Genomic DNA, 23,467 nt, shown 5'->3' with positions numbered 1-23,467 from the left:
TTGACATTGACTTCTGCGGGAATTTGTCTTTGAACCATTTGTGATATTAGTTGCATTGAGTAAATAGGCTCATGTCAGCACAATCAAATCAAATCAAATCGCATTTTGTTTTTGAAACCATCCAAAGAAAAACCAGGTCACCTGGAGTGCTGCTGTCAGCATCCGTAAAGGAAGAGCAGATTGAAACTGCTTTGTGTTTCTGAGGCTAACAGACAGATAGATGGAGGAGGTGTGGCTATTTCAATGTGGTTCCACAAACGTATTTATGTGAACATAAAATTGGAATGGCATCGACAGGCATGTTAAGAAAAACAGGACAAATCATACATTGTTTGTAACATCATATAACTTACTACACCTCAGTCTTACCTCTTGTCACATTGGCATTATTTTTGAACTTTGGTAGCTATTCTGGAATCTGGGAAGAGTAATTTGCAACTCTGACAAAACTTTTTTCAACCCCCAGGAACGGGTTTCTGCAAACCTTCGCAAATATGCATTAAAACTCAGGTAATTAAAACATTGGTAAGTTATTTAAAACTCAAGAATTAGCCCTGTGGAACTGTCAAAACATTGATTTGGTACTTTAGGAATACTTATTTGGAACTTTATTAGTAGCTATTTGAAACTTGGAGAACAATATTTGGAATAGATATTTTGACCTATGGGATTGACTATCTTGAACTTTGATCATTTGGAATTTTAGGAATAGCTATTTGAAAATGGGAATAACTATTTGGAACCCCGGATTAGTTATTAGAAATTCTGGAAGTGGCTATTTGGAAAATTAGGAATAGCCATGTGAAACTCACAATATGGATTTGGGTCACTGAGAATACAAATCACTGGTGGAGCTCTCTGCATACGTTTGCGCATCAATGTACAGGAAGTTGTGGCTGACAAAATATAAACATGCACGTTTTGGTGGAAATTATTTGTATCTAGTATTACAACATTTTAACCTTAAGTTTTACATTTTCACATTCCAAAACAGTACAGTGTTAATGTTTGCTAATTATAGGAGAACAAACATGAATTATCTCGTAATCTTGATTTGCTTATTTTTGCGTATAGGTCTAGAGTGAGAAAATAGAAATCAGATAATATAGGTAAAGTTATGTTGAATAATAATCCTGAATCTCGTTGAGGGACACATTTATTTTTATGTGATATATTATGGCAAAATCAAAAGTTTCATCCAAAATAGGCTGTTTGCTCAGTGTGTGGACAGGACAGATAATCAATAATAATGACGACCAAATTTATAACAATCCCTCAGAATTACACAAGCTTTATTTTATTACAAAAGTGACTCAGGTTGTCCAGGGATTTGAATCCAAACAGCTAAAACTAGTGTAAAATGCTGAGTAAAGTGCTTCCTTCATGGCTTTTTCTTCAAAGTTATCCAATTCTGAGAGCGCAGCAGCTCAACTCAATGAGAACAGGCTAAAAGCCAACGTTTAAAATACACTCATCTCTGATTAGGGGGGTGGTGACTAATTGCACCCGCAGGAAGCTGTGATTTAGAGCAATTGCAATCGCGGCCTCTTTTCATCTGAGCTGGCGAGTGAAAGTTTCTAAATAAAGTGTTTAAAACACCGATGACAAAATACCACAGAAGAGCATAAAGTAGCTAACGTTCACATCTTCACTCATCTGCAGAACAGCAGCGAGATGTTCAGTCGACAGATGGACTCGGTTTTCAGCCGTCCTTTGTTGCTCCAGCAACCGCACCAGAGATCTCACTAACGAGAACAAAGGTGATATGACACTGGCAGTGAGTTTTGTCATGACAACATGCTTGCTTCTGCGTCTTAACAAAAAAGAAAAAAAAAGAAAAGGTCCAGAACTGTTTTTATTATGTGGAAAGTAAAATAATGCTCTTCACAGAATTGATTGAGAGGTACACATTTGAAGTTTAAAGGTTTATCACCTAGAATGGATTTCAAATTTTACCACAATATTTTGTTGCACTTTGGTGTTAACAGTTAAAATGACAATAAGAACTATTTATTACTTCTTTGTTTTAGTAGTAGTAGTTTATCTGACTACATGACACAATTTTAGATCCACAAGCACAAAGGTTGCTCTTGAAAAACATTCCCATTTGTAATACGCTTCACTAGGTCACTAGTGATAAAAAAGTGTGATTTGTATCATTAAACCGCTAACAGTAATTGCATTTAATCAAATTTTATATTTATTAATCCCGACAATTCAGTTTTGTTCTTTTTTAAACATCATTAATTGGAATTTATCGTGAGAACAATAAATCCCATTTCTTATCTTGATAAGAAATTTATCACAATAAATGATGACTGACACAATAAATGCCCGATTCTAACCTAAAATACCACTAAACCCCATGTGGTAACACTTTATTTGAAGGGGGGTGAATAAGACTGTCATGATACTTTCATAAACATGACATAACACCTGTCATGAACATGAATAAGCCTTCATGAATATTTATGACTGTTGTCATAAAGCGTCACTCAGTAAATTATGACACTTTTAATACAAAGTTGACGTTATTCAAAATGTCTTTGTTATGACAACTTGACATTAACCAAGAAATCATTACTGATATAAATTTGTTATAAAAGTATTACTGATTGCACTTAAAAAATTAGGTAACTTTATATTGTTAAAGGTAAAGTTTAAACAGTAATGATTTCTTGGTTAATGTCAAGTTGTCATAACAAAGACATTTTGAATAATGTCAACTTTGTATTAAAAGTGTCATAATTTACTGAATGACGCTTTATGACAACAGTCTTAAATATTCATGAAGGCTTATTCATGTTCATGACAGGTGTTATGTCATGTTTATGAAAGTATCATGACAGTCTTATTCACCCCCCTTCAAATAAAGTGTTACCCAGCATGTAAGCTAGCGTTAACATAAGAGTTACAGAGGGTTGGAATACGTTTTAAAAGAGCAGTGCAGACTAAGTTTTGGTTTTAATGGCGAGAAATAAGCCGTGGCAAGTCAAAGAGAGAGGAAAACTGATGAAGGAACAGATGAAAAAACGTTCAGGGGTGAGATGAGACGTGCGCACTCAGAAATGACGGTGTGCAGAAGTCAGCCCAGCAGCTGGCCTCGCCGCCTCGCGCTCCCAGCCGGCGTGATGGGGAGCAGGCTGATTGCCACCAGAGGCTTCAGATGAACACAGGACAGAAATGGAAATGCTCACCATCGGTGAAGCAGAGGATTCTCATTTGGAAAAAGGGCACCTGAAAGTAGGCTACCCGAAACACCTGCTGGAGAGGAAATTTTAGACAAGGGCGGGGAGTATAAGATGCCGAATGAAGGCAGGAAGCCAAGAAGTGCTGGTAAACAAGCTGTCCCAGAGAGCAGAGGTGGCAGTTTTTTCCACTCTAAAGTCTTACATCAGCCTTCCTCTACAACAGGCTCACGGTTTCCTGGTTGCCAGCGGCCCCCAGAAGGCTGCTTCGGTCTCTAAAGACTCTGCTCATGATTGCCTGAGTGAAACGCTGCATGATTACCGGGCTACACACTCAGGGTACATTAAGGAGCAAAGGTGGAAAGATATTCCCAATCTTAAAATCACAGCAGCGGAGCAATCTGATCACCGAAGGATTACACTGAATCCTACTCATTTTGACCTTCCTACAATAATGGCCTCAGTCACTTTTTTTATTTTATTTTATTTTTTTTGCCGAAAGTGAAATCACTTTAGAAAGGTGACGTTGTGACACGTTGGTTTTCCTGCAGAGATCGTTGGATTGGCTGTCCAGGTTTATTTTTTAAAGTTTATTTCTAGGAGACTTGTAGCTCTAGTGTGATCTCAACCCGCTGCTCTTTAGGCAAAAGTACAGTTCAGTTACTATTTTTGAAAGCACCACCATCTAATTAAAGGGCTGCTCATGTGGCACACACATCAGCCCGTGTGACGGTTGCTGAAAAGCCTGACCCTGGAGAGGAAAGAGCTTTGAATGTTCTCCATCTTTAAAAAAACAAAAAAAGGCCAATTAGACTGAATCTTTGAGCTTAGCTCTCTGCAGACAGATCATTTTCTAAATGCAGATAAAAGTCTTGGCAGAGAACAGCATGGCCACTCTTGCTAACTAGCTGAGTGTCAAAGGCAGGAAAACGAACAGGCCGTTGCATTTCTGGACGTAATTTATCTACTTAAGTCGCCACAAGTGGAAGAGGATCACCAACGACTCCTCCAGGTGATTGAAACCAGGAACATTTCCAAGATTTGAAGAAACCAATAATGAGAACAAATATAGTCTGTAAATGATCAGGCTTTTTAGGAACTAATTATGTCATTGCTCATATGCTATTGTGACAGATGTACACCTGCATACAGAAGAGTGTCTACAGCTAGATATGATCAACGTGGCTTTCCACCCTGGGCGCCATCATTTCAGAGAGCAGCATTAGCACTCAAAAAACAAAAAACGTACAGCTGCCACCTGAACAAGTTCTGTTCTGCTTATTGATGCAGAAGTTGGTATCTGATTGAGAGGTTCCGGCTTGGCTCTATTAAAGGGACATTTTACTGTTTTTATTGGAATTTGAACTACATTTGAACATCTCATGTTTGTTATCTAAAAATACGCCACACCAAATAAGCTTCTGAACATCATGTCACAGTAATGTGACAGTATAGTTCATTCAGTTCAATACACACACACCACCAGAGACTCAGATTTACTGATAAAGTCACAAATGTAGAGTAGCACCACTTTCCACACACATCTGATGTGCAGTGCTTTTCCCCTCCAGTGTGTGGAACCAGAAAGTGTGAGACAAGAGAACGCCTGGCATGTATAATTGAACAGCTTTGGACACATCGGCTTCTCCCAGAGGCAGCAGCTCAAAGATTAAAAAAGATGAATGGCAGCGGAGATAATCTCGCTATTCCTGCGTGACATGCTGATGTAACAGGTTGTCAAAATGACAGAGCTAGTAATAAGAGATAAAGAGGGGATACATGAATGGAGGATCCATCAAGGAGCGGGGTTATTTTGAGGAATTTGGTTGGAAATAGAAACGCTGCGGAATCACAGAACAAAAAGATCACGATTGAATAACAACGGTAACAATATGGGATGTGTAAAGTGACAACTGAGCCGATCATATCCTCATGATTCTGTTCATTGTGACTTGAATACCTTAAAAATAAAGACAAATTTTGCATCAGAAAGCGTATTCTTTCCCTGAGGTTGCTTTTGGAACATGGAAAGTTTTTCATGATCTGTGTATCTTACAGGAACGCTGCAAGAACTTCAGACCGAAACGTGTGATGAATGAGGCAGACAACATACTGCGATAGATCAAACATGCAGCACCGTGCAAAGTATTTATGTCCCTTTAACTTTTCCATAAACCAACTAATCTACAGTGCAGTTTATCTACAGTTTAACATTTTCTTATATTACTGCGTTATTCCAAGTTTTATTAAATTATTTTCTTTCCCCAACGTTATCAACACTTTGACAATACCGATAATGCTTTTTGAGATTTTTGCTAATTTATGAAAAACAGAGAACCAGTAAATCAGCTTTTGCTTGATACTTTGTTGATGGCAGCAATTAGAAGCTCAAATGTTTTTTGAACACGGAGACACCAGCTTCCAGTCACCTAACTTTATGCAGCTTGACCAGATTTTCCTTCTATTTCTCCTCCAGCTCCGTCAGGTTGGAAGGGAAACGTATTTCAGACATTTTCAGATCTTTTTAGTGATTGTTCAATTGGATTCAAGTCTTGGCCACTCCAGTCCGGTGAGCTTCATACGGACTGCCATGTGCCTTTTGTTAAGGAACAGCTTCGGTCTGGCCACATAAATAAAACACTAAAAAGCAGCCTGACACTTGACTTCTGGACAGTGAGTTTGGCGAGAAATTGTGTGTTTTTTTCCACTGTGTTGCAAATGAAAACAGAAAAAAAAAAAAAGATTTAATGAGCATCTTTAGGAGGATTTCTTCTGCCTGCCAAGCCCTCAGAGGCATTTTTAAACAATTTGTTCTGAATGATCCTAGAAAACCTGTCTGTAATACTGTAGTTTACATAAAATGAGGCCAAGTTCCACTTTTCCAAATCAGTTTTTTTTTCTTAATCTATGTAGTTAGACCTTTCCCCAAAAAATCATCTGCAGTTTTGTCATCACAGAACTAAAACACAAATGGTTAAATCACGAACAAAAAAAAAGACAGTCACGAGAGTGTGATCTGCCAATTTCTATGCCAATTACGGCATAAATCACAAAAACTAATTCCTACAGAGCCCTGCGGGGTACAGCTGCACCAGTCAGTAAAGTAAACCTTCTGCATACAGAGGCTGAGCAAGCTGCTCGAGACTGTATGTTTATTGGAGACAGTGATTTAAACAGCTTTCATTGTCAACCACACGCTGTTTTATGCACAAATGAAATGTGTGCTGTTTCTTGAGGAACGATTTGTTTTAGACGTGTCCCTTCGTAACACCGGTCCATAAAGAAAAGCAGTGATTTACACATTAAAGCTACATGCAGACCTTGTTTATACATGAGTCAATAAAAACTCTATTATTAGTGGCGGCTCAGACATGTGTTGGTCTAAGACGGAGCTTAAAATCCACAAAAAAAAAACTTTGCAAAAATGCCAGGAAGCAAAACTCTAAAACGGCTTCATTTGATTTAGAAAATAAACTAAGCTTTAACGATGAACCAAGCAAAGTAGCAAAAGTCCAAGATGATGAAAGCGTGAAAAGAGCCGCACCCACCGAAGTCTCGCTCTGCTGTAGCAGCTGAATAACCAACCAACTAAAATACATTTTACAAAGCCTCTAATGGTTCCTGTGATTCCTCTGACTTTGTTTTTAAAGACTTCGCTGGTACTGAAAATAGCTAACTTTGTGCTCGCTTCCCATGGTAACAACTTCCAACCCAGCAAGTGCGGCGGCTGCGATGCATGGTGCATTCACTAATCAGAATATTTTTATTGGTTTTTTAATTGTCTCTTTTCTTTTAGTCCAGCTAAAAACCATCCAAAAGTGGTCAACTGCATCTGTAGTTAAGTAGAAAAGAGAAGGCGTTCTCATCATGCATGTCTCTACAGATGGAGTCTTTACAGGTGGAAACAACTGTGAAAAGGAAAGATCTCCTGTAGAGGGGTGTGCTGCAGTGGATCAGCAGTAGCCTCTGACTGAAGACGCTGTGTTGTCGAGTTATTGTATTATGAAGGTTGTTCAGTCTTTTCTTAATTTTATTCTTCTCCCCACAATTAGCTCTAGAACAGTGATCAGAACTGAGCTCGGCTCTCTCCTGAGCTTGTTAAGCTTTTTTTAGTCACTGGGTCCCATGTTCCTACGCTAGCTGATGACGTCAGAGGAGATTACACTCTAAACAGCAGACTTATAAAGATTTAAGGACATAAACTAAGCAGGCAACATACAAATCTTACATTAACACAGTAACATATTTTTGGCACTAATAGAATCCCTACCAATACATAAGCCCACAGCAGATACAACATATGCCCCTTAAAGCTTCACTTTCCTAAAATAATGGCCTAAATCATTTTTTTTATCTTTTTACAAAAAAAAAGAGGTGGTGATTTTTTGTTTGTTTGTTTTTTTGGTCAAAATTTCTTTTGGCAAAAAATGACTTGAGCCATTATTTTACACACAAGCCCGCTACATACACAGCTTACTTATGTACAGAGACATGTTACATTACATAAGCACGCTACATAGATAGATGTTTACATTTACATTTTTGACACTAAAGGAACCCCACATTAAACTTCACCAATACAGTCTGTTGTCCAGGGAGACGGAAAATGTGTTTGACATATTTCTACTGCTTCTAAAATCTACACTCTTCTCTTCTTCACATTAAAAATACAAAAACCACAAATGTATTTAGCTGTCTGAACTGATGTTTTCCTTTTGTTATTTATTGCATATAGAAAAACAAACCAACTTTAATAATAAATAGCCACTTTAACTATTTATTACAATAATCCTCCACATTAGTAGGAGTTTAAGTGTCACAAAGCTCCCCTCATTAGCACAGTCACTCCTGCAGTACGAAATGTTAAGTAAACAAGGAGGCATTCATTAAATACCTCCACTTTTCTCTTCATCCGAGGGCTGACATGCCATGCTTATGTTCAAATACTTCATTATGATGCAAAGTTATTCAAAGAGGCTCCCTAAAATCCTATCAGGCTGTCAAATCAATTCAAAGGAAGCTGTCAAGGGAATGAAGTTTCTGTCATCTTCTGTTGCTGGAAGCGTCCAATGTGACATGATTTGCGGGGTTTAATTTAATGGTCAGATGTAATTAAAGAAGGTTCCAGGTGCAACTTGTGGATTATGAATAAATCAGAACACGCGGTCTCTTGTTCGTGTGTTTGGCCTGGTCAAACCTGACCTCAAGGAGTCCGTTCATTTTTGTTTGTGTAAAAAAAAAAAACCAAGCAAAAGTTGACTTCCATCACCTGCTGCAGCATCGTGGGCACAAAGCAAGTAGAGCAATGAGTCTCATATGAAGGTATTTTAATGCTTTGGTAGAGTGAAAAATGCACTTAATTTTTTATTATGTTTAAGATCTTTAATTTACTGTAGTTTATCTGTGAACCTCTAACAGTAGTTTTGTGTCTGTGAGTGATAAATATTCACCATTTACTTTGTCCCCCCCCAACATGTGTCATTTGTTCTGGGCCATTTGGGGGGGAATGTAAAAGTGTAACTTTTTTTTAATTTTTAGGATAAATACAATTTGTGCACTTTTTACTTAAGAATTATTTGAAGAGGTGCAACTGCTGTATGTCAAATGTAAAACCGCAAAACCGTTCTACGATTTTCTCTCTGACTTCAACTTCTCAGGTTCAAGGCACAAATCTTTTTTTCATGAAAAATACCTTCATACTCTCATCACATTACTTGGATCAAACCTGAGAAGCAGCTGCAAAAATGGATGAGCAACCACAACAAAATAAATAAATAAAAGCAACATGAGAATATACAGCAAGAAGTGCTTGTGCAACAGAGAAATCAAGCTGTTATTGGAGAACTCTCTCCAGATTAGCCACCATGATGGAGACAAAATGTTAGTTAGATATGTGCAGGCCACTGCTCATCCTCAGCTCAATTGACCTGAGAGAGAGAAAAACAAACCATGCCACACACATAGCGGCGCATGCACTGAGTAAGTTGCTCTCCAAAGACTCCTGCTTATAGTCCACACTAAATGGCTTTGTGGTGAGGCTGAAAGCAGAGATGATGAAAGTCAGGAGTGTAACACGGAGCTGTGAATGTTTGATACCAGGAGATGAAACGCGTCTAACAAATCAGCCACAGGGTCCTCGGGTCGGTCAGCTCTATTTCTGTCCTGCTCACACAGACCGGTCAACGCGCCTCCTGAGGGACGGACTGCAGTCCTTGGACGATTTGTGATTGTGAATTTTCCAGTAAAACGGTACTTTAAGAAAGTCTTCATGCCCCTTAAGTCTTTTTCCTTTTCTTTACATTACCAAAAAGCGTCTCCATGTTTTATTGGATTTCATGCGATAGACCAACACAAAATAGACTATAGGAAAAAGATACAATAATGAGAATAAGTATTTACTATCTTACGGATTTGTTTGTTTGCACAACGAAACAAATAAACTCATTTCCATATTAGTTCATCTGCACTTTGCACACAAAAACATTAATCTCTGGGACACAGCTCCTGCACATTACCATGGTGCTTACACTTTGTATTGAAAGTTGCATTATGCAACTTTTCTAAAAGTAGATTTTTACATATTTGTTAAAACTGTCAGCATGTTGTGATAGCATGAGACAGGTAATCTGTGTGAAAAAAATCAAACTCCTCCACCTCCTTCTTGAGCTACTATATTGCTGTCTGAAGAAATTCACCGCTTCCAATAAAAAACGACCTATTGGAGTCAGGGGGTGGGACTTAGTGCTGTCAATCACCTCGTTTACGCTCTGCTCAGTGTGCTGAGAAACAACTTACCGTTACGGGAAAACAGTTTATCCACCGTCATTGGTGGTCATGCTAGCTAGCCTTAGTATTCACAACAGCATCTGTTCACAGATTGTCTCATAATATACTGTCCAGACAATTTTTATGAGTGATATATTTTGATTTTTACATAAAGTCAATCACTGACTCACTGTGTTGAGGTGTTGCCCTTATACCCGTCCTCAGACAGTCGACACAAACGTTGTGGATCAACTTATCAGAAGCCCACAAAGCCATGACATTATCGTCAACTGGACTTTCCCATAGAAAGTTCTCCTGGCTCGGTGCTGTAGTCTTTGGTTGAACTGAGCCACTGAAAGAGATTTAATTTACTCTGTGTACTGTGTGTTTTGTGTAGAAAGTATGCCTGAACAGGTGATTTTGTTTGTTTGTTTGTTTGTTTTGGTTCCTATTAAAAAGGAGGGATTCTTTTCCACTGTCGCCACTTGCTTGTTTAATCCGAGGAATTGTTCTGAAACGAATGACTCCATGCAGCAGGTTGGGCTTGCTTAGACAAATCCTTTTGTTGTTTTTTTTTTGTTGTTGTTGTTTTTTTCTTTTTTACCAATTGACATTAATGACCCACTGAATTTGCACTGCATTCTGGGTTATGAATGGGATCCCATGGCTTTGCTTTTTCTTGCTCGTCAAGGCAGAAACTTCAACTGAAAGTGCAACAGCGGAATATAAAATATGAAAACGCAGCACCAGTTGCAGCTATAAAAAGTATGCAGCACCTACGTTATCAGCCTACAGAGTTACGTCATGATGCGAGCATTATTTATGCAATGTGTTTTATATGTATTAACAATAATCTTTAAGTACAGTGTGGCCATAAGCAAGGACGGATGTAACTGTTCAACATACAAGCCTAATAAACTGGGTTAAGTCTGAAAGTACTGGATCAAGTTGGTCTTTTTATTAGCAGTTCAGGTGAGTAAAATATATGTAATTTTCTGTCGCATGTAGTGAGAAGCTGGAAAAAAAAATATTCAGAGGCATAAAGCTTTAAAAAAAACACTAGAGAGCACCTAAAGGGAGAGGATGAATAAGAAAAAAAATCAAGTAAAACCATTTTTTTTAACTAAGTTTTTAAGAAAACATCTTTCTCTTTTTCACATCTTATTTGCATAAATCTTCAACTGACAATAAACAAGAGAAGATTATTTGGTCACATTTGTCGCGTCTACTTTTCAGCCTCTTTGCACCGAATGAAGCCAGATCCATTATTCAGTTAGACTTTCCAAATTTCAGGTTTGAGGGGAGAGCATGGGAGCTCTAAGTGTTGCTTCCCATGCCACCTGAATTATTCATCACGCGTATGAAATATGGAGCCGAAACAGCCGGCCGCTGAAAGGCGAGAGAGAGAGAAGGTGGACAGAAAGTTGTCCAGCAACAAATTGATGAGGTAAGTCAACTGAATGAGGATTAGAGGTCAGCTAATCAATCTGGCCGACTGGAATCAGTCATACACACACACACACACACATGCACACACGCACACACAGGCTTTCCGTCTTCAGTGTTTCCCTCCTTAATGTTGCAATCAAAGCTCTCCGCAGCAGAACAGAGCTCCTACCACACGCTTTCATCAAGGCTTCTCCCTTTTTCTTTCTTTGCTTATCTCCACCTCCACACCGTTGCCAGCAACGCCTCTCTGCTCAGTCGCTCCTCTTGCTGCATCTCATGTAGTTTCTCTCCATCTTCTGTACATCCATCTCTTTTTTCCCCCCTCACCATTTTCTTGTTTTCACAAACTATTTCGTGTCTAAAACCGCACTATAGGCGACAAGTTCAACTGGCTCTGATGTCAGTGTCATTTTCAGCCTGAGGGTGAATAATAAGCAGCAGTGGAAACATCCCAGCTCCACCTAAAATCCATATTTTGTTTACAGATTGTTCCCATACGTTTATATGATGCCCTCTAAGCTTTTTCCACATTTATTCACAAATTGTATGTATTTTATTGGGATTCTGGGTGATTAGATCCAACACTGAAGAGTTGTGTGCTGGGGCCAGTGCAATCCAGTAGCCAAGCAATGACATTTTGTGGACAAATTCACAAACGTGTCTTTGTGCAAAGACAATAAAGTAAGTCTAAGTCTAAAGTAAAGCTCATACTTATGAAGAGGAAAGAAAATAATTAATGAATATTCTTCTTATTATTATTCTACAAACAAAAATTTGTATAGATTTTAATTGGATTTGTAAATTCATATCTGAATCAAGTAGAACTGCTTTTGGTGTTTGTTCAACTTTGTTGTTGTTATAAACCAATTGGACTTTCTGCTTTCATCCTCACCTATCATCACTTTGAATTGCTTGAACTGTAATTAATGAACAAGAAGAAAATGTTTGTTTTTCCAAATAAATAAATCATTAAAATTAAAACAACTCCTTTTGATGGCAAATGCCCCAGGGTCACCAGTTTTGCACATCTAGAGACTGAAACCTTTGACTGTTCTTCTTCTCTGCCAAACAAGAAGAAGCTGTCCTGTTACCAGACTCTCAAACTTGATCTGTACGGTTCTTCTAGTGACTCCGTTCACGAGTTTGCAGTTGTACCACTCTTTGTATTTTTTTTTTCCTGGGAGATATGCAACACATATCTCTAACCAAACTCTGCTTTAAACTTCTCCACAAACTCTCAAGATCTCCTTGATCTCCATGACGCTAATCGCTCACTAATGTTCTTAACCTCGGTTGTAATTGCAGTAAGACAATAAGTTGCACATAAAATTGTATCCAGGTGTTTCAAAATCAGGGCTTCTCTTTTTGCCATGTAACAATTCTACTTCTGTTGGTACATCAGATTTTGCAGCAAATAAAATGCACTGAGGTTTGTGTTTCTTATGTATAAAATTATGAAAAGTGGTGTAAAAAATTTTTTTCAATGACTTAAATGCATAGGAAGTAAAGAAAACAGGAAAGAAAAATCCTTCTCTTTTTTCTTTTTCTTTTTTTTACTGTGTGTGGCCCAAGACAGCATATATGACTATAGATATGAAATAGGTATATAAGCCTTTTTAAAAATCTGACTTTAGTAACGCAGCTGGCAGCCCCCCCACCTCCACCCCTCCTCCTCCCACTTGATCACCTGTCCCCCAAAATGTCCGTGCACGCCGCTGGAAGCAATTATTCGTAACCAGCTACTTGTTGATTAACACGGTATAAAGTCCGCCAAGCCTTCAACCACAGTAATTACCACACATAAACCTCACTTGTAGATGATTTGAAACGGCGTTTTTAAGTCCTGCTGGACAAACGCAAACGCATCCAAGCGGCCGGTGCGCAACTCCGGTGAGCGCAGCAGCGAGATGTTTCCAGCAGCTGCAGCGGGAGGCTCCCCGAGGAGCGTGGGAGAAGCACAGCCCGTGTCAGGCACCCCACTCCCACAGACACAGCCCGAGGTTCCCAATAAAACCCAGATTCCTCTGCAAAAAATAAAAAATAAAAATTCAATATGCGAGCACGCTCTGTGCCGAGCGGCACGCAGAGCGATGCGCCGCTCCAGCAACGAGCACGCATCACGTAAACAACAAGAAGTTGAACGTAAATGTTGAAAGCGCCGTTTGTTCACGTTTTAGACACTTGAAAGCAAAAATCAGGACTGCGTAAAAGTTCACCAAATGCAATATGGAAGAAAGAGCTTAACCACAATTACAGAATCATAACGCAGAAATCGCAGTTTTAAATGTTTTTACGAAGATTGATGTCAACTATCACCATGCTACTTGTTCTCGTTTTGAAAAGAAATCGCAAACAAAGCATGAAATATCTGCTTAGTGATGAAAATCATCTCACCTCCCGCCCCGCGTCCGGACCGCGCGCTCAGTGATGCATTTCTGCAACCTGTGGGCTGCCTGGCTGGGAGAGTTGATGTGAAGCTGGATCCCGCCTCGGTCCTGTGGTGTTTTTTTTTTTCTCCCTCTGTGGATCAGTAGCAGCAGAACAAACAGCAGCCAAGCGACCCAATGAGAGACAGAAGAGCTGCAGCATTGTCCGCAGGCAGAGCTCAGGCTCCTGCTGGATCCTCTGAAGACTCCTCTATCAGCATGACTTTCACTGACTGGGTGGTGGAGGAAGAGGAGGAGGAAGAGGGCTACAACATATCTATATTGTTATGAAGGCCAAACCACATTTGCAACTCATTTAGACTTAAGAGTCTGAGCTTTTATCTGGAATCTGTTCTGTGCTTGAACCAATTGTATTATACCAGGTTTTCAAAAGAAATGCTCATAATTTAGACGTAGTGGAATAACCACGGGAGAATGACGTCCCTGAGGTGAGCTACAGGCAGAGACTCCAAAAAGGTGCACATTAACGTAGCGATGAAAATGGATGTTTTTTTAGTCCTTTTCAGAAAAGGTCATTATAAACATGAGCTCTCTTCTCAAAGTTCCTTCCTTCATAAAGCAAAAATAAAACATTAAGCCACTCTGTCCACACTTCAAAGTTAACTTTTTTCAGTGCTTAAAAGTTTAAAGCTATTCAAAAGGAAACTGCATTTGAACATTTTAAGAAATCTAAAGTTCCTTCAGAGAGAAAAAGAGTGAGTTTCAGCAGATAACAGGAAGGCTGAATGTATTACAACCAGTTAATAGAGTAGATTTACTTGAGGAACCTTATAAAACAAATGCAACACTTTTAGTTTTACAGCACTATTTTTTTAACTTAATGATTCTCTACAAACCTCTACTTTACCAAAGAAAAAGCTCGTTTTAACCAAAAAACATGTAGCTCAGCGAATTGACTTTAAGATCTTTTTCTTACAGCCACTTCTTTGCTTTCAAAAACTCGATAAACATGTTTTAAGTTGTAAATGAAATGTCCTTTACATTAATAAAACCCAGGAGATAATATACATAGCATTTATTGTAATTCACACATTTACACTCAAGTACCAATTCTTCCCCATATATAAAAAAAGAGGAAACATTGTTTTAAAATACAGATAAGACTGGGAAAAAAAGAAACCAAGTGCCACATGCAACATGAAAGGGTGCCACATTTGCTCAAACCCTAATGAATCTGACATTTATCTTCTACTCAGGACGCAGACACCCAATTTTGTGAAAATCTGTCCTGCTTCATTTGCCGCCTTCCTGAAAAAAATGTTGCTTCCATCCCCAGTTTTATCCAGCACCGCCAACCCCCCCCTCCTCCTGCTGCTGCAGCTGCTGGTCGTTCCCTGATTTCCTCTGCAGGCTGCAGCCGACAGGACGGTACGGACCGGGCGACAATTAGGGAAGCGTGGGAGAGACAGCCGAACCTGTTGCCAATTACGGCGACCATGATCTGGAACGGCACATAAAGCCGGATTAATGGGCTCCCAGAGCGCGGCGTAACTCGCTCCACAGCTCACTCAGCTCCACCATCAGGCACGGAGATAAAACAAGGTGCTTTTATTTATTACGTTTCCATGGGAACAAGTTATACACAGAAATAAAAAAAAAAAAAGTGCATTCAAAGGAGCAACTTGTCAACTCCAATATTCAAAAACAAACTGTAACAGCAAAAAAAAAAAAGTGAAGTTTTAAAGGTATGACACAAATCTAACCGGAACTGTTCAGTGTGTGTGAAATCTACACTGTGACCTAAATCAAGGAGCTGGCATGTCCGCCTGCGACTTCAGCGCATCATCGTCGTCATCAGTCGGAGCTCTTCCCCAGCAGCATGCTCTGAAGCTGCCGAATCCGGCTCTCCTGCGGCAGCGCCGGCAGCGCCAGCCTCTTCTCAGCACGCTCCTCTTCCTCCAGCAGCTGCTCGATGTAGCAGGAGGAGCCCAGCAGGATGTGGCCTGTGGCCTGCATGGAGAAGATGGTCCATCGCAGAGCCTCCCTACGGCACAGAGCACAGGCAGAGTGAGGAGGAGAGCGGGTGAAAATAGGACCGTTCCTCATGCAGCAGCAGAAATACACAGCTCCGACATGCATATGTAAACATCTATACACCATTTGGATTGGTTGGGTGCAGAGTAATGCGCATCCAGAGCAACAACCAAAAAGGACCTGGTACAGTGGGCCACACAAGTATTCGCACCATTTAAACATCTCCATGTTTGTCACATTACAACGGTAAACTAATGGGTTTTATCAGAGACCAACAAAGTAGTGGGTAAGTGTGAATCTGATGTTTCACAAATCTGAAGTTTGTTATTTGATCGTATTAAGCATCCAGCTGCTTCAATGCATTGTACAACCAGCTAACTCTGCAATTACAGCTAGAAACCAGTAGAGGCGCACTTCTACCAGCTTTGGAGCAGGTAAAGACATTCTGTTCGCTCTTTGCCAAATAGTTCAAACTCATCCTGGATAAGACTTTTGCAATAGGTTTTGCTGGATGATGAAGAGTCCTAGAAATTGTTGCAATAATGTTTTGAGACCATTTTAAATTAGTATTATAATGGTATAATAATGGACGTTTTCGCTCTCAAAGACAAACTTTAACAGAACACTCCAGAGTGGAACTGGACAACATTTTGAATACTGTATAGAAAAAATTAAAAAAATAAAACAAACAAAAAAACTACACAACCAAAATCAAATAAAATTGATCTAAACAAATCAATCACACCTTGAAAAAAAATAAAAATTAAAATGATATCAAGCTCATGCTAACTTATGCAATTAAACAATGATTAATTGCTTACTGCGACAGGTTTAATCCTAGATTTAGAGAACCTATTAAGACTTCCAAATCTTGGAATTAGGTCTAAACTTTGACTGGGCTATTCTGACATGAGTATGCTTTACTTTAGTCCAGTCCAATGAAGCTCCAGCTGCATGTTTCAGATAATCATCTGACTGGTTTTCTTTCAGTCTTCTTAGATCAACCATCTCATCACTGCTGGAAAGAAATATATATAAAAAATGTAAAAAAGCATCTCCACCATGTTTTGTTTCCAGGTCTGGTGCCTCGGAACACCAGACCTTTATTGTGTGGTGAAAGTTTGTCATTTCCTGGATTTTATTTAGGGGCATAAGAGTAAAGAGGGCTCAACAAAAAAAAATTCCACTTTTCAGATTTGAATTTATAAATATTTTTGTCCTCTATTTTGTGCTCATCTTCCACATAAGATCCCAATAAACTACAGTGCACTGAAAAGTGTTTGTTGTGTTAAAAAAAGAGAAAAAAAAGCAGCCCAAAGCCATTTTTAGCCTTGCTTCCTCAACCTGCTCTCATGTCCTTTCAACAGCAGAGCGAGTATCACATTTGACAAGTCTGCAAACCATAATCCTCTTTGGCCGAGGCTCCGTATCAAAGCTGGAAACCAGCCGATCCAGGCAGTGGTGACATAACACCTCGGAAAATTAATCTCACTAAAATCTGACCTTTGTTCTTCTGTCAGCTCTCTGTATTGTCACCAATAGAAAATGAGCAGATAAATTCCTGTTTTGTCTATTTAAGGTGCATCTAATAATTCTGGAAATTGGTGCTCAGAAAAATAAAAAAGGTCACTAAAACATCTGGAAAGAGGGGCACTGGCTCCAAAAAAGCAATTCAAAGATTGGTTTGCGGTTTGTAGATGTCAAGTCAACCATTTTTTTTAAACAAGCCCAGACTTTATATCGACTCAGTTCTACAGGAGTTCATTTCAAAAGGTCAATTCCTTAGATGGGACACAGCAGCTTATCTTTAAGTTACTAAAGTAAAATATAAGACAGCAGTTCTGAAAAGGCCTCAGAGAGAACATCCCAAGTTTTGAGCTCATGAAGCACCATTGAATCCATCCATTAAAACTAGAAAATGGCATAAGAAATACAACTTCCTGTTTCAGTTTGCCACATAGGAAGCACAGGAAACATGTGGACCAATTTGAGAGTACACTCCAAACCAACGCCATGTCGCAATCAGCACACCATTCTTATGGTGAAGCAGGGTGATGGCAGCATCATGGTGTGGAGCTTAATCACTACAACTCCATTTAATTTTGACCAGAGTTTAGGTTTTTGAGAAGTTCCGTTGGATTTGCGTAAACTGCGTTTAGAGTTCATGCCAACTTGAATGACGGATTCATCTTTTGCACTTTGACAACTCAGAAGATGATTTGATTTGTAGTCAGGGCACCATTTCAAAAAGGTCTTTAAGAAGGTTATTTGCACTAGAATTACCAATGGTGCAAAAATCCTGTTTTGGAGAAGATTACATAGAGCAATTTCAACGTTTTTGTAAAATCACAGATTTTATATATTTTTTTAAAAAAAGGGTTGTTATAGAAAACCTAAACTTTAAACAAAAATATTTTTTTTTAAAACTGACTTTTTTGGAAAAAAAAAGTGCTGCTGCAGTCATCAGTAATTTTATGCTGCAACAATCACAAAGAGACATGGCAACATCCTAGAGGGACTGACTAGGAACTCCTAATGAAACCCTCGTCAGCCAATCACCTGGCATCACCCATGTGTCACACGAACTGAACTCCATGCTTGCTTATAAAGGAACTACAGATAGTTTGTCGATCAGAAATCCTGGTTTTTTACCTGCATTATTCAAATAAAGTAAAATCTCTGCTATACGTTTAAGACTCACTTGAGCATCTTTTTGGCTGCGTAGCATCGCAGGTCGTAGGACACAGTGTAAGCGCCGTAGAATGTCGCTTTCACATTAAGGCAGCCAATGAAATCCTTGGGGTTGTTTTTGTATAGGTCCAAAGTCAGTTTGGCCACATCTGTGCGGGGCTTCTGTAGGCGCTCGATGGTCTGAAGTCTGGAGGGGCAGTTCTGTGAGGAGGAGGAGAGACAGAAGAGACATCGTTTGGTTGGAAGAACATTTTGTTGGCATTTCTGGAATGGAAACCCCAGTAAACATTCATAAGGAGGAATTCAACCTTTCCCTTTAATTATTTTATATTATGAAGACACCTTATGTTGATTATTTCAGTTTAAAAGGGCAAACCACATAATTAAAATTGTTTTTATTCTTTAGGTTAGATATCTAACATGCATGCAGCTGGATTGCAACGCCTGACATTTCCCTACCAAATAAACAACTGGCATTTTGAGGCATGGACAGACTACTGAAGAGTGCCATCTAGTGGCCGTTACAGTGAACAAGACTCTTACAGGATGTAGACTCCACTTTTGTTCCTTCTCTAGAACCATCAGAACCGTGTTCTCCGGAAGCGTTTGGAAGAACTCCTCGGTTTCCACGCCGGTGCCATCCTCATCCAGAACCAAGGCGCTGACGCACTGCAGACTGAAAGAGTCACTGACCTGGAGCCAGCAAAGAAAAGCAAAGATAGTCAGCACAGTTAAAAAATATATATATAGATATACATATGATTATAGACTTTATAAATATGCTAAAAATGTACAGAAAATCTGAATTTAGATGCATCACAGGATATTAAAATCCAGGTGGTCTTCTTTGAGAGAGAATCTGACAAACCTATCAAGACAGACACTTAAACCAGAGGTACAGTGGAAGGGTTTAGGATAGAAATGGAACAATTTGAAAGATTTGGGCAGATATCCAATATTAGTATTGCCATTTAAATGCCGATAATCAATATACTGTAAAGATTTCGACCCTGATACCATGAAAATACAACCACATGACTGACATTGATTCTCCGTTTCAGTTAAACACCCAACAGTCTTGATCTGAATCACCATCACATGACCAAACAAATCCCCCATGGACTACCATTAACTCAGCACCAGGTTATCCACTGCCAAGGCTTCAGCTTATATTTAGCTTTTCCATCTTCTCACCTTATTCATCAGGTCTAGAAGGGTCTCTGCCATGATTCCTTTCTTCACACTGCGGTCCACATTCGTTACCCTGAAGGGTTTTGGTCGAAGGGTTCGACCCGAAAGCAGCTGGGAGGTCATGGAGGCGCTGGCCGAGACGCTGGACGTCACAACCCTGAAGAAAAAACGAAATGGTTTGAGTGGAAACCTGCTGCTTCAACTTAGCAATGCCTTGATTGTGCAGGCTAATGGAGGACAGGCCTTACTTTGACAGGGAGGATGGAGTCAGAAGGCTGAGAGACTTCATGGCATAATCCATGTGAGCGGATGCAGACCTGCAATTACAAACAGCGTTGGTTGACATCTTTCTATAAGCCAATGGTGACAGCTCAACTTGGTAACTTTGTACTTCAAGTAAAACCCAAGCAAAACGGAATCTATTCCTCAGTTCAGAACAATGTTTGACCGTGAAGCCCAAAACAGTAAGTTAAAACAGTCTTACATTTTGAAAACGTGACTAATCCCCAGCAGCTGTCCTCAGTTTTCTCTCAAGGGATATCCTCACTTTCTTCCTCCAATACCGATCCAAGCTCAGTTAGACTCCTCAAACACCAACACAGATGCTCTCCCTGTTCTCTTGTCTCTTCTTCTTGCAACACTCGGTCACTGAACTTTGTGCTGATGACTGCTGAGCTGGTGGCGAGCCGTCAGCTTTATTGAGAAACTCTCCACGGACACTCCCACTGACTTTGGACCACACTTTGACCCAGTGGCACAAACTGCAGAGCTTACTGGCCACCCAGACAGAAAACTACATACTTCAATTTTAATTTTTTCAAAAATACATTCATAACAGTTCAATACTATATTTTAATTTAATCCTGAAATAAATGTTAACATTGCAAGCTATCACATTTCAGGGGCATTCAAACACTTGGTAGCTTTGGTGGACTTTTAACTATTTAAGATCCTAAAGCCCAGAAAAAGGCAAATGGAAAAAAAGTGGGTTTATAGCAACAGAAGAAGAAGAAAAAAAGTCCAGTCATCATTTTATACTCTTAGCGTTTTGTGAATGCTCACATGATTTAATTTAAACCTCTAGTCTCTGACTAAAATGCAAGTGCTGTACAAATCCGATACTGTTCACAGTTTCACTGATCTCATGCTGATTCACTGAAACAACGCTAGAGTCGGGTCTAAATTCATTTAGAAACTCTGATTTTAAAACTTGGGATCAACAAATTAAGCAAGCAGTTCCCCGTTTTACTTCCGTTCAAATAATGAGGTAGCTAAGCAACCTGTAGTCATTTTTCGCTGATGGACTTCAACTTGAGATTTATGGTGCTGATTATTTACTGTGTCAGAGGTCACGCTGACTTTAACAGTAATTATGATGGGACGGATCAATTCCCCGCATTAGGTCATGGTTAGTGTACAGTACATGCCAGCTAACACACCGCCGCTGTGTCAGCTGCTATAAAAATCACACAAGGTGTGTTCAGAACACGTGGTTAATTATCATGGTTCACCTGGAAAGAGTGGATAATTATTTTTAAAAGAAACATGGGTCTACGTACACGGTACTCTGCCGAGATATTGACAAACGAATCACAAATTATGGGTATTTGACATGATAAATAAAACATTTAGGCAGAGCAGGATAATGGGGAAAGCAAGAAGTAGATTTGACCATAAGAGAATCCAGAAACTTCAATAGAATGTTATAAAGAAATACCTTTAAAAGGTCGGAAAAACACAAACTTACTTTCCTTGTGTTGCTCACGCGAAGTTCTTCCAAACAAGCCTGCGTCTAGGTCCGCACCATTTACACGCCGGCGTAGCTTTGCGGCAGAGGAAGTAGGAGGAGTCGGCAGTCCCTCTTAAATTGGCACATCAGCTGCCTGACAAATAGCGCAAACCGCCAGCATCCGCCAAGTTAAGGTTGCAAAAACAATAGCCTATGCTCCGCAAAAAGAAGAAGAAAAAAAAAAGTAAAGAAAGATTGGAAAGCTCTCGAGTATTTTTAGCTTGTAGCCATTCAGCCATATGTATCTGTTTATTTCATGCTATTTTTGGGGTTGCACTTTTTTTATTGGCAAGTGAGGACACAATATTTCTTATTTGCTCTGAGACGTCCTCTCCGTTTCAACACCATCTCCCTCTGGAACCGCCTTCACCGCTTACGGCTGGTTTCTGTGTCGGGACTCAGACGTAGGAGCGGACCTGATGTCTGATTAACACCTGGATAGCATCAATTAAAGGATATGTTTCCAGTCTGCCGTTTTTCGCAGATTATTATGTTTTTTTAAGTTACGTATTAAAACATAGGGTTTGTGCTTATGTATAAAGTGCATTTTATACATAAAATGTATGAAATAGATTTTAATACAAATGCATTTTAAAGCAAAAATACATTTTAAAGCAGTGCCGTGCAGAGACCTTTGGAAGGGCGGGGGCTCAAAGTTAAAAAGGGGCACACTGGAAAAGATCTTAAAACACCGTACAACAACATAGCAACATTCTATATTAATCAAGAATCTAATATTTAATTGGACTATATCATAGTCATCATGTGGGGACAATGCAAAGCAAATAGTCTAGTTTCCCCGACAGGCATAATGCTGCTGTTTCTGCTGCTGACAGAGCTGGAGGGCTGAGTAGATCTGAGACTGTTGTTAAACAGACCATAAGAGAAAAGTTTGCTGGTTATGAAATAAGCAAATGTTATGCTATTTTGCTAAATAAGCCCTACTTCTGTTTAACCTCTAACAACTTGGCTGCGCCTGCTTTAAAGAACAAAAGAGCTCTGACAGCTTAACTACATAATTTCTTGATGTTAGCACCTCAGAGATCTAGAACTGTAAGACAGTGATATCAAGGCAAAGAAAACTCTGTGCTGTTAGAGTCCTCCAGGCATTCAGGGGCCCCTATAAATGGTTGAATTGTAATACAGATCATAGATCTAAACTGTAACAGTCATTTATTGAAAATTACAATGCTATAAAATTTTCTTTAATACATTCAATAGAGAAAAAAAATGTAAAAAATAAATAGTACATTTAGGATTTAATGAGGAAGTTTTGTTCACAAGTTTTTTGGCGGATGTTTACGCCTCCTTTTTTCTACAATGACCCTAATATGTTTGTCGTAGTAACCCTACTGAAATAAATCCTTGTTTAATTAAGAACTATAAAGTGAAAGCTGGAATAGCTCAACGCGTGACTTAGTTTTTCTTTCGCGCCTGCGCATTAGTCCTTACACACGGAGCCCTCCAGGGGACATGGGGATTTTTTTTTTTCTTTTGCGTTCCCTCGCAAAAGGTTTTGCGTTCCCTCGCAATAATCTATTCATCAGTTCATGCGGCATAATTGAATACTGAGCCTTTCTTACGGTGGCCGCCGTAATTTCTGCTTTAATACAAGCTTATGTGCGGTTTTTCCATGGACTATTGAGTTATTATCACGGGGTAATAAGTCATTTGATTGTGTCTATTGTGTTCGTCTGAATGGTTTAAAGAGCTGCTTTCAGTGCCGTTCCATCTGAGCCTTTACAGACATAAACATGCAGTAAATAAATCGATTTTCAATCAGTTTTCTGCACCAAAGAGTTAATAATAATAAACACGTTTTCACTGAGGCTCTATAGGAGCCATATGAATTAAATAATTATTGATATGACAGAAGCAGCGGCTTTGACACCTGGTGGTGGGTGTGTCGATGTGGGCGTGACTGTCATGAAGTATGAATGGGAAGGTGACTGGCTGCTGGCTCTATGTGTTTT

General features: G+C 39.4%; 2 protein-coding genes across 3 annotated transcripts in view; both read right to left on the bottom strand.

The window, feature by feature from the left end:
* LOC103465069 (G-protein coupled receptor 22-like) overlaps positions 1 to 14,381 on the bottom strand; it is a 20,984-nt gene extending 6,603 nt beyond the window's left edge. Inside the window, exon 1 of one of the 2 annotated variants that reach the window (XM_008409614.3) lies at positions 13,797 to 14,381. The gene's annotated coding sequence lies outside the window, so the exon portion shown is untranslated. Of the gene's footprint in view, positions 1 to 13,213; positions 13,773 to 13,796 lie in introns of those variants that run through there. The other variant, XM_081607375.1, reaches the window with a different exon arrangement.
* A 468-nt stretch (positions 14,382 to 14,849) lies between these two features.
* Positions 14,850 to 21,594, bottom strand: cidec (cell death inducing DFFA like effector c). The gene is made up of 6 exons (XM_008409613.2): positions 21,453 to 21,594; positions 19,954 to 20,022; positions 19,709 to 19,862; positions 19,058 to 19,207; positions 18,525 to 18,715; positions 14,850 to 15,833 (listed from the first exon to the last, which is right to left on the bottom strand). Exons 2-6 carry the CDS (start codon positions 20,004 to 20,006, stop codon positions 15,644 to 15,646), a joined length of 738 nt encoding a protein of 245 aa, XP_008407835.2. The 5' UTR covers positions 20,007 to 20,022; positions 21,453 to 21,594; the 3' UTR covers positions 14,850 to 15,643.
* Positions 21,595 to 23,467: the final 1,873 nt, after the last annotated feature.

Source organism: Poecilia reticulata, chromosome 5 (assembly GCF_904066995.2).
Source record: "Poecilia reticulata chromosome 5, P_reticulata-male-v2, whole genome shotgun sequence".
Lineage (NCBI taxonomy): Eukaryota > Metazoa > Chordata > Actinopteri > Cyprinodontiformes > Poeciliidae > Poecilia > Poecilia reticulata.
The sequence above is the reverse complement of the archived record's forward strand: the minus strand, read 5'-3'. Positions and strand labels throughout refer to the sequence as shown.

Coding starts and splice junctions, on each gene's coding strand:
- cidec (XM_008409613.2), bottom strand. CDS start 20,006: ATGGATTATGCCATGAAGTCTCTCAGCCTTCTGACTCCATCCTCCCTG. Junction 19,208..19,708: donor TTCTAGACCTGATGAATAAG/GTGAGAAGATGG, acceptor TGCTGGCTCCAG/GTCAGTGACTCTTTCAGTCT. Junction 15,834..18,524: donor GCAGCCAAAAAGATGCTCAA/GTGAGTCTTAAA, acceptor TCTGTGCCGTAG/GGAGGCTCTGCGATGGACCA.